Source organism: Anomaloglossus baeobatrachus, chromosome 1 (genome assembly GCF_048569485.1).
Source record: "Anomaloglossus baeobatrachus isolate aAnoBae1 chromosome 1, aAnoBae1.hap1, whole genome shotgun sequence".
In the NCBI taxonomy this organism is placed as follows: domain Eukaryota; kingdom Metazoa; phylum Chordata; class Amphibia; order Anura; family Aromobatidae; genus Anomaloglossus; species Anomaloglossus baeobatrachus.
The window spans coordinates 365,091,314-365,103,388 of record NC_134353.1 but is presented as its reverse complement, the minus strand read 5'-3'; the positions used below and the strand labels follow the sequence as shown (position 1 = coordinate 365,103,388).

The following is a 12,075-nucleotide window of genomic DNA, read 5'->3' as shown; positions in this document are numbered from 1 at the left end:
GCTGAATGGTTGCCTATTAGTGATGAGCGAGTACTAAAATGCTCGGGAGCTCGAGGCTCGGGCAGAGCATCTCAAAATACTCGTGTACTCGGCCCGAGCACCGAGCCCAATGTTATCCTATGGGAGACCCGAGTATTATTCTGAAATGTTCCCCGGCAGCATGTAGAAACCATAAAACTTTAAATTAACAAAAAAAACGTACGTGTGTGTGTAAGCGTGCATATATATATACACGCGGAGTGGAGTGCGGGAGGGGCCGTAGCCGAGCGGGGAAGTGTCGGGCTAAAGGCACGGTCACGCTGTGCGGGCTGGCCAATCACTGCAATTCCACAACAGGGCTTTGGCATTGCAGTGGTCTGCCAGCCAATCCCTGCATAAGGGATGGCTGTAAAAAGAGTGCCAACATGAAGACCACGAGTACAGCACGAGTATCGCGAGATTACTCGGTCCCCGCCGAGTAGCCCGAGTACATTGATACTCGTGCGAGTACCGAGTAGTAACAAGCATACTCGCTCATCACTATTGCCTATTAGTGATGAGCGAGTATGCTTGTTACTACTCGGTACTCGCACGAGTATCACTGTACTCGGGCTACTCGGCGGGGACCGAGAAATCTCGCGATACTCGTGCTGTACTCGTGGTCTTCATGTTGGCGCTCTTTTTACAGCCATCCCTTATGCAGGGATTGGCTGGCAGACCACTGCAATGCCACAGCCCTGTTGTGGAATTGCAGTGATTGGCCAGCCCGCACAGCGTGACCGTGCCTTTAGCCCGACACTTCCCCGCTCGGCTACGGCCCCTCCCGCACTCCGCGTGTATATATATATGCACGCATACACACACACGCACGTTTTTTTTTTTAATTTACTGTTTTATGGTTTCTACATGCTGCCAGGGGTCATTTCACAAAAATACTCGGGTCTCCCATAGGATAACATTGGGCTCGGTGCTCGGGCCGAGTACACGAGTATTTTGAGATGCTCGGCCCGAGCCTCGAGCTCCCGAGCATTTTAGTACTCGCTCATCACTATTGCCTATGTAAAACTGTCCTCTGGTGCCCTCAACACATTGTTGTTACTCAGTATCTGCAGGACACGCTTGGGCAGGAGGCTCTCTTTTATACCCTTAAACAATTGCCTCTATAGTTTTGTTTTTGTTACATTTAGACAAAGTGCAATAAATGTGGACAATATTGGTAGTTTTTTTCCATTCTCTAATGGATATGTCCATAAATAAACACCCTACAACATTAAGCTAATCAATGCCCTGACCTGAGAGAAGTACATAGAAGGAACGCAGTTGTATACCGCATTCTTCTATATCCACTGCATGTTGTACCACTGGGGTGCTTTCCCCTATGGACAACAGTAATTCTTATTATCAGAGACAAGATTATAATGATAGGTAACACCTCCTTACATAGTGGATATCACAAGATCCACAATAGTAGACATGTTTAAGCTGACCCTTCACATTGCACAGGCTCAAAAGCTGCTGTCTGGATAGAATTGTGGCTGTGCGTGCTCCTGTAAGAAGCATATCTATGCAAAACGTGAATTGGGTGCGGTGGAACACTGCATACTTACTAACTTCCTGGTGACGGACTCTGCGTTTTCCATAGGTAATATCTAATATTGTACAGCATGTTTCTAATTGTTACCATTTAATATTTTTAAGGGCTTACACTGGCCTTAATTTTTATGGTCTCTAAAGGCCGCTTTACATGCAGCGACATCGCTAAAGCGATGTCGTTGGGGTCACAGAATTCATGACGCACATCCGGCCGCGTTAGCGATGTCATTGCGTGTGACACTTACGTGCGAGCAAAATCGTTAATTGTTGACATGCTCCCCTACTCCCAAATATCGTTGCAGCTGCAGGTACGATGTTGTTCGTCGTTCCTGCGGCAGCACACATCGCTATGTGTGACACCGCAGGATCGAGCAACCTCACCTTACCTACGGCTGCCGGCAATGAGGGAGGTGGGCGGGATGTTACGTCCAGCTCATCTCCGTCCCTCCGCATTGATTGGGTGGCCGCTTAGTGACGTCGCTGTGACGCCGAACAAACCGCACCCTTAGAAAGGAGGCGGTTCTCCAGTCACAGCGACGTTGCTAGGCAGATAAGTAGTGTGACGGGTCTGAGCGATTTTGTGCACCACGGGCAGCGATTTGCCCATGATGCACAAACGATGGGGGCGGGTACACACGCTAGAAATCTCGCTAGCGAGATCGCAGAGTGTAAAGCGGCATTTACAGTGGGTACAAAAAGTATTCAGACCCCTTAAAATTTTTCACTCTTTGTTTCATTGCAGCCATTTGGTAAATTCAAAAAGTTAATTTTTTTCTCATTAATGTATACTCTGATATGACTTTATTTGGAAAGGCAAACACATGTCTATACAGTTAGTGTCCACCGCCAATAACTTGAGAACGGCGGCAGCTATAGGTGTCTAGGTATAGTAAAGTAGCCATGCGCTACGCAAAGAAACCACCTATAGCGCCATCGGGTGGAAAACAACAGTGTTAGCATTTTTATCTCAAAAACGGAATGAGATACAGAAAAAAAGTGAATTACAAAATTGTAGGGCATCATCAATTCAATACGAATCGACACCTTGCATACAGAATGCTATGATTAGAACATGTAAAACAAGGCTGCGGACATGAAACGATACCTCATGGAGACCTTCCTACAAGTCATTGGGTATGGTGGCTGTGTGGAGTGCCCTCCACGCTCACCTGACCTGACCCCATTGGACTTCTTTCTGTGAGGTTACATCAAACAGCAGGTGTATGCGACCCCTCCACAAACATTGCAGGACCTACGACGACGTATTACAGATGCTTGTGCAAATGTGTCACCTACCATATTGCACAACGTGCAGCAAGATACAGTATGCTGTCCAGAGTCCAGATGTTCATTGCAGCTGACGGTGGCCACTTTGAGCATCAAAGTTAAATGACCGTCTCTTTCCCACCACCCCACACCCAGTCTAGGTTCTTTATCCCCATTACCATTGGTCCTCAGCTTTAAATATCTGGGAGTCATAATCCACAAAGATAGTCAGCAGGATCTGCGCTCTAATATTTACCCTCTATTAGAACTGGCTAGGTCCAAGTTCCTGCTATGGAGCAAGCTACCATTATCAGTTTCAGGCCGTATCAACTTAATAAAGATGATCCTGCTCCCTAAATTTAGTTACTCCCTTCAACATAGTGCTGTTCCAGTTCCCAAGTCCTTCTTTTCAGCCCTGAACTCATTGATCTCTGGGTTTATTTGGGGTTACGCAAGGCCTAAACTTAAATTGGCCACGCTGCACAGGTCTAAGCAGTCGGGAGGGGCAGCCCTGCCTGATTTTTTCCTTTCTTACTTAGCTGGCCAATTAAAAAAAGAGTTATCTTCCTGGATGCCCGACTCCTGTTTGCCTAATTCGGAGAGCCACTTGGCCTGTGCGGCGGAGACGGGATGTCTACTTGGTTTTTTGGAGGTGGGCAAATTGGGCACACTAAAGCTACTACCACTCCTCAGACTGGCGCGACAAGTCTGGAGGCAGGCAAAAAAGATTGTACGTTTTTCAGATACAATTGCTGAAATGTCCTTATGGCAGAATAAGTGTTTCCCCACACTGTCTGATCACCGATCCTCAAAATAAATTCTGGAGCTTGCACGGCGTTCTTCTCCTAAAGAATGTATTTGAGCAAAATGTTTTGTTGTCCTTTGACCAGATCCGGTCTGAATTTCAGATTGCTAGATGCCATTTCTTCAGATACCTACAACTTAGAACAGCGATCCAGCATCACATGCAGAACACATCGGGGGCTACTCTAATATCCTCTTTCCCCTTGATCGGAATGCTTCGATCTCAGGGACCTAAGGGTATGATCTCGTCACTATACACCTATTTACTCTGTATGGGGAATGAATCTCGCCCATTGGCAGTCAGAAGGAAATGGGAGCTGTTAATTCCGAATCTACAGGAGGAGGACTGGGAGGGGATCTTGGAATCCCCAACCAAGGTCTCTCCTTCCATTAATAATAAAATGATCCAACTATATATTATACACCAGGCATATTTAACCCCTCTGAAAAACTGTTTAAAATGCATCGCCGGGAGACGCCGGAGTGCTTGAGATGTCATGGGTAAGATGCGGACTTTATACATATTATGTGGAGCTGCTCGGTGATAGCCTCCTTTTGGCGTGAAGTGATCTCGGTTTTATCTTCCCTAGCATTATTCCCCATACCCCTCAATCCACTTCTCTGTTTGTTCGGAGTACTGGAAGAGGGGACCTGGTCTCATCACCACAAAATCTTTCTGCGGGAGTCTCTCTTTCTGGCCAGGAAACTTATAGCTTTACGGTGGATGGGTACTTCTCCCCCAACGGTGCGGGCATGGATGGAGCTGGTGAATGCAATGCTCCCTTTCGAACGCACTGTGTATCAGAATAGAGGGTGCCCTGAGAAGTTCACTAAGCTCTGGGAGATGTGGAATACTTCCCCTCTGACACTGTCCACTTAATTGGGGTGGCCCCTGTGTTCCTGTATTTGTGACTAGAGATTAAGATCTGGCTTTACGTATATTCTACTTTTGGGTGGCACCCAACGGCAGAAACGGTTAAGTTGATTTCTTACTGTGTGATGTGATGTTTGTGCATCTCAGGTACCTCACTTGGATAATTCACTAAAACACAGAATGTAGTGTTATCATTGTCTTACGTTACTCTGATCATTTCTCTTTTTATCTGTCCATATACAGCTTTGAGCACATATGTTTTGTATACTCTTACCATGTACCTGTCTTGCTCCGTTTTCTGTTTAATAAACGAATTTAAAAAAAGTTAAATGAGCGCCATATGCGTAACCAGCATTCAATGTTTTGGAGGGGGGGGAGGGGGTCATGGGATTCATATCATAGCATAGCATTTCTGTATGCAAGGTGTCGATTCGCATTGAATTGTTTATGCCCTACAATTTTTTAATTCACTCTTTTTTTCTATCACATTCTATTTTCGAGATAAAAATGCTAACTCCGTTGTTTTCCACTAGGTGGCGCTACAGGTGGTTTCATTGCGTAGCGCATGGCTACTTTACTATACCTAGAAATCACTTCTATGCCTATAGCTGCCGCCGTTCTCAAGTTAATGGCTGTGGACAGGATATGGGTGGACACACTGTATAAGACCTCACAGTGCATGTCAGACCAAATGAGAATCATGAAGTTAAAGGAACTACCCAAGGAGCTCAGAGAGAGAACTGTGGTAAGGCACAGATCTGGCCAAGGTTACAAAACAATTTCTGCAGTACTCACGGTTCAAAAGAGCACAATGGCCTTCATAATCCTTAAATGGATTAATTAAAGAAAGAAAGAAAAAAAAAAAATATTCGCATATGACACTTAAATTCAATTTGCATAATAATTTGGAACATGGTGTATGACCATGTGAGATTTCAGTTTTCCTTGATTAATAAATTTGCAAAAATTTCTGCATTATGGAGGAAAAAAAAACTTTTTAATTTACCAAATGGCTGCAATGAAACAAAGTGAAAAATTTAAAGGGGTCTAAATACTTTCTGGTCCCACTGTAGATTATGGCTATTTTTTCATACTTTACTTTCTGATTGTATCTTCCTAGAGAGAACTTCTTTTGTAATTTTCAGCCTCATTACTGCCTCTTGTTATTTATATAAAATTTGTACTTTTTACTTATGATATGTTTACAATTTTGTCTTAAGCATTTATCCTTGTGCTGTATAATAATCAGTATACACATTAATTTAATTTTCAGCACAATCTATTGCCAGGTGTCCACCCCGGTTCTCTCTTTTTATCCTTGACTGTATGTCTCTTTACTTATCTGTATTTTATTAATTTGTCATTAATAAAAAGTAAATTTTTACTTATTATGGGCTTGCATTTTTTTCCTATTTGTTGTTTTTCAGCTTATTAGTTTATGTTTTATTGCCCTCATTTATGGATTGTGGCTACATGTCTAGTTTCTTGGAACAAAAGGAAGTTACAGTCTAAAAATACTTCAGTGGCCAGTGTTAACCCCTTCACGACCATGGACGGATATATCCGTCATGGAGCGTGTCTCGTTAAGCCCCGCCCCCTGCTGCGGGCAGGCGGCGGCGGTCAGCACACATATCAGCTGTTTTCAACAGCTGACATGTGTGCCTGCTAGCCACGGGTGGAATCGCTTCCACCCGCGGCAATTAACCCCTTAAATCTTGCTGCCAAAGTCTGGCAGCAAGATCTAAATGCGCGCGGCCATGTTTTTTACTTACCCCTGCCCCCACCGGAAGTCACGTGCGTGATCACGTGTCTATCGGTGGTTGCCATCGTAGCACAGGGTCATGTGATGACGCCTGCAGCCGTTTTTCCTCGGCACGGAACAGAGGGAAAAAGAAAGTGACTTTATCTGCTGTTTACAGCTGTATAGCTGTGATCAGCTGATAGATAATAGCGATCGGATTGCTGATCGCTATAGCCCCCTAGGGGGACTAGTAAAATAAAATAAAAAAAGTAAAAAAAGTTTTAAAAAATAAAAAAAAACAAAAAAAAACCTAAAAGTTCAAATCACCCCCCTTTCCCCCCATTAAAAATTAAAGGGTTAAAAAATAAATAAATATACACATATTTGGTATCGCCGCGTTCAGAATTGCCCGATCTATCAAAATCTAAAATCAATTAATCTGATCAGTAAACGGCGTAGTGGCAAAAAAATTCCAAACGCCAAAATTACATTTTTTGGTCGCCGCAAGTTTTACGCAAAATGCAATAACAGGCGATCAAAACGTAGCATCTGCGCAAAAATGGTACCATTAGAAACGTCAGCTCGAGACGCAAAAAATAAGCCGCCACTGAGCCATAGATCCCAAAAAATAAGAACGCTACGTGTTTCGAAAAATGGCGCAAAACGTGCGCCCCTTTTATTGGACAAACTTGTGAATTTTTTTAACCCCTTAGATACAAGTAAATCTATACATGTTTGGTGTCTACAAACTCGCACCGTCCTCAGGCATCATACCCACACATCAGTTTTACCATATAGTGAACACCGTGAATAAAACATCCCAAAAACTATTGTGACAAAACTTTTTTTGCAATTTTTCCCCATTTGGAATTTTTTTGCTGTTTTCCAGTACACCATATGGTAAAACTTATGGTTTGATTTAAAAGTACAACTTGTCCCGCAAAAAACAAGCCCTCATATGGCAAGATTGACGGAAAAATAAAAAAGTTACGGCTCTCGGAAGAAGGGGAGCAAAAAAAAAAAAAAAAACGGAAAGTGCCCCGGGGCTGAAGGGGTTAAAGTTGCCAGATTTATTTTAAAAACAGATTGTGATATGGGGAAAAAATAAATTTTATCACAAAAAACTGATTTAAACAATAAGTTATTTTCTCATGACACATTCTCTTTAAAGGGAACCAAACATCAGGATTTTCGTGCATAAGCTGCAGCCAGTGCAGTCCTGGCACTATCATGCACGTTGTGTACATACCATCAGGGGGCAGCTCGGGTGTTTAGGCAGTGAAATACAACTTTATAAAGTTTGAAATTTCGTGCACTTTTTGATTGACGTTTGCACCTCTGCAGATAATGTCCGGGCGGGTTATGCAGGAGTTCCCCGCCCCCCCACCAGCCTGTTCCTCCCTCACTCCTGATGTCCGGACGGGTTATGCACGTGTTCCCCACCCCCCCCCCCCGCGCCGCCTGTTCCTTCCTCCCTCCCTCTGGCTGTATGTAAATATCTAATCTTCAGAAACATGGCGCCGGAGTGGGCCTCTGCGCATAGCGCTTATCTCCGGCGCCATGTTTCTGAAGCCCCCGCATTACATAACTTGGTGTCTGAGAGGGCGGCGCCACAGCGATGTCACACCGGCTGGTGTGTTGGCCCGGTGTCCTGGGGCGGCACGATACAGGAGCAGCAGGCAATCGCGTCCTCCGGTCAGCTGTTCTGTCCTGTTCTAATCGCGCGCGCTCCCGCGGTCACAACGGGCTGTGAAGAAACGAGGGCGCATGCGCCGCCCTCTCACACACCAAGTTGTGTAATGCGGGGGCTTCAGAAACATGGCGCCGGAGATAAGCGCTATGCGCAGAGGCCCACTCCGGCGCCATGTTTCTGAAGATTAGATATTTACATACAGCCAGAGGGAGGGAGGGAGGAACAGGCGGCGCGGGGGGGCGGGGAACACGTGCATAACCCGCCCGGACATCAGGAGAGAGGGAGGAACAGGCTGGTGGGGGGGCGGGGAACTCCTGCATAACCCGCCCGGACATTATCTGCAGAGGTGCACACGTCAATCAAAAAGTGCACGAAATTTCAAACTTTATAAAGTTGTATTTCACTGCCTAAACACCCGAGCTGCCCCCTGATGGTATGTACACACTGTGCATGATAGTGCCAGTACTGCACTGGCTGCAGCTTATACACGAAAATCCTGATGTTTGGTTCCCTTTAAGGCAAAGAAAAACAAGGTAACAAAGTTGCTTCCGAAATGTATTACTTTATCAAAAAATATCAAGTAGAGAAGAAGCGATGGGAACAATAAGCCTTTGTCAAGCTACTACAAGAAAATGAAAGGTTCTTTTTATTGGCTTCATAAAGGCATTTTGTGCCCGAAATGTGACTTTCTGCTGCCTATTTTACTTTTTTGTGTATGTATATGTATATATATATATATATATATATATATATATATATATATATATATATATATATATATATATATATATATATATATATATATATATATATATATATATATATATATATACATACACACACACATGATAGATAGATAGGTAGATAGATAGTAGAGAGAGAGAAATATATACTGGGAGTAACTGGTACACTGGATTTTCTTCAATATGGGTTTACATAGGCAATGAAGTGGAGATTTGATGAAGTGGACCATGGGTAACCTTTACTTGGGATATTCTCTTTAGAGGTCAGGGAAGCAGAAGAGAGAAGATGGCAGTAATGACATTAAAGTGTTTGTCTAGTTTTAAATTACAAGGCTGAATTCACGTTATGTAACTGCAGACTTGTGAACCCTCACACCACGGTAACTGCACATGATGAGGATTCTCTGTGAGCAGGCAGTCAGGAGACCGCAAGTATACGATATGAATAATCCCAACGACATTCCGACTAGATGTGCGTGGCATCGCACAATGCAAGGGTATTGAGTGAGGCTGGAAACAATCTATCGGAGCGTGGCAGGAAGTATGCATATTGCATACTTGTGGCCTGCTCCCAGAGAATCCTCACAATGTGCAGTACACGTGATGTGAGGGTTCACAAGTTTGCAGTCACACTATATAGTTTAAAACTGGACATCCCTTTTAAAAGGAATCAGTCAGCAGATTTTATCTATGTAAGCTGAAATCAGCATGCTGCAAGGGTTAAAAGGAAATTCAGGGCTGCCTCTTTTGTCACAATCCGATCTGTTGTTTATTTGCTATGTTTTTTCAAGCAGTAGGACCTTTATCACTGCTCGGTCTACAAAGTCACGTGCATGGCACTCTGACACACCTCCTGCTCAGATTGACACTTCACAGGCAATGTACAATCTCTCTAGAGAGCCTGATATGGATGGGAGAAGCTCTTAGCTCTGCTACATGACTAAAGCTAAAAATTCTCATTGTGTTAGAATGGCTCCACCCAGTAATCTAACGCAGGCATCACACGGTACAATCTATCGTACGATCGCACGCCCCCGTCGTTTGTGCATCACGGGCAAATTGCTGCACGTGTCGCACAAAGTCGTTAAACCGCCGTCACACATACTTACCTGCTGAGCAACCTTGCTGTGGGCAGCAAACATCCTTTTACTGAAGGGGGAGGGACGTTCGGCGTCACAGCGACGTCACACAGCCGCCAGCCAATAGAAGCGGAGGGGCGGAGATGAGCGGAACTTAAACATTCCGCCCACCTCCTTCCATCCGCATAGCCGGCGGGTGCCGCGGGACGCAGGTAAGCTGTGTTCATTGTTCCTGGGGTGTCACACGGAGCGATGTGTGCTGCCCCAGGTACTATGAAAAACCGGCGCCATGAAAAATAAACGATTTTTTACAAATAAGCGACGTGTACACGACTCACGATTTGTGACCGATTTAGTGTCGCTCGGAGGTGTCACACGAAACGACGTCACAAACGATGCCGGATGTGTGTCACGAAAACCGTGACCCCGACGATGAATCGCACGATAGCTCGTCTCGTGTGACGCCGGCATAAGTGATGCATTGTTGGATTCAGAGTCTCTTTGACTACATCATGCTGCTCTTAAATGAGGTAGCAAAACCCTGCTGACAGTTTCTGTTTAAAGTTAAAAAAGAATATATAATTGCATTGAAATGCCTGTCTGCACAGTGGCAGACACCAACATCAGAGGCTCCCTGACATCTTTCCTTCCTGCAGTTTTGCATTTTAGGTTTGATATTTTTTTCCTTTTTAAATTATTCCCAAATAATACTTACGGCTTAAAACTTGAATGGCCAAAATATGTTTTCAAGCAAGATATTTGATGCACATTTGGTTCCGGAAGAGCTGGATCTTTTCAGAAGTTAAAAAAAAATTAAATAAAATACATATTAATTGCAGATTTCCCAGAAAGATTTCAACAACATAAAGGCTTTTTAGAAATTAAGGCTAAGTTCACATTTACGCTAAAATGTATCAGACACAATCCGCGGCTATGGTAAACAACGCTATCCATTTAGCGGATTCCATTGTGTCCCATAAACTTGCATTAGTGGCGGATTGCGACTGAAGACCCTGCGTTGTGTCAGCTGCGTCGCGGTCGGTCGTTTTTTGACTGACCGCTCGGCGGGGAGCAACGCAGAATGTAACGTTTTTCTGGCCGTCAAAATTAAAACGCGCCACGCAGGAATCCACCGCAGTCCGCCACGCTTGTAATGTATGTCTATGGTGCTGGATTCCGTCGTAATCCGCCTTACGACGGAATCCAGCGCTGGATTCCGTCATGCTCTTCTGAGCATGCCCAGCATGTTTGGCACACCCACTGGGATGTCCCAAACACAAACGGATCATGACTGATCCGTCAAAAAACGGACACACAGCGGATGCAACGGATCAGTTTTTTCACAGGATTCCTGTGAAAGGAATCCTGTGAAAAACACATCCGTTGCATCAGTTGACAACTAAAAAACGACTGATCCGTTGCTGACGGACCTGACAGATTTAAAACAACGGAAATGTGAACTTAGCCTTAGAGTAAACTTTACTTATTCCAAAAATGAAAAATTTGAGAAAAAAAACAAATATTAAACATATTTAACACAGTTTTGAATTGTTTGATTTATTAATTATCCCACGTGGTGAACTACCCACCATGAAAACTGAAAAATGCCATAATTGTTTTTAACGGTCACTTCGCCTTCCTACAAAAGTAGAAAGAATATAGCAATCTAAAAGTCATATGTGCCTTAAAATGGCATCAGAAAAATCTAAAGTTCACCCTCAAAAATACAGACTCCCATTTTAGCAAAATATAAAGTGTTTTGGCTCTTGTGAATAAAAAATGGCCATAAGAAGAGAGGTTTTAGTATAAGCATATGATCCAATGTACAATTATGCTTCATACCCCAATCTTCTTCCTCCTCTTCTTCTATGCCTTCATCTTCTTCCTCATCCAGAGCGTTGTCTTTGTCACCTTTGGGTGCAAGTATTGGTGGAGGGCTTTTGGAGATAGGGCTTTTATCCAGGACTTCTATGGACTAACAAAAGAAGACCAACTCTTTATTAAACATTAACTATTCTAAATATTTTTTTAGAATTTCAACCTAACCACAGTCAACATCGACGGCCAACAAATTGCGTTGAAATTACTGCAGTGTACAATTCCAATCCTGAGAAAAATGACTGTTTAAATCAAGTTCATGTGATAAATGAGTTTTGTTTTTAATGTTTAATCAAACATTTTTTACCATCTGAATTAAAAATAAAAAATAGAAATCTTGTAACTTTCATACTGGCTACACTTTGGTTTTTTTTTAGACTTTCAAGAAAAAACACATGCACAATCATTTGCATTGAAGCATCTAA

The 12,075-nt window shown here is 43.5% G+C and overlaps 1 protein-coding gene across 2 annotated transcripts in view; it reads right to left on the bottom strand.

The window, feature by feature from the left end:
• Positions 1–12,075, bottom strand: part of WRN (WRN RecQ like helicase) — a 345,122-nt gene that overhangs the window by 206,294 nt on the left and 126,753 nt on the right. For both annotated transcript variants that reach the window (XM_075352466.1, XM_075352467.1), the window contains 2 exons: positions 11,615–11,747; positions 10,488–10,563 (listed from right to left, as the gene is read on the bottom strand). In XM_075352466.1, the coding sequence (XP_075208581.1) occupies positions 10,488–10,563; positions 11,615–11,747 (209 nt within the window). The remainder of the gene's footprint in view (positions 1–10,487; positions 10,564–11,614; positions 11,748–12,075) is intronic.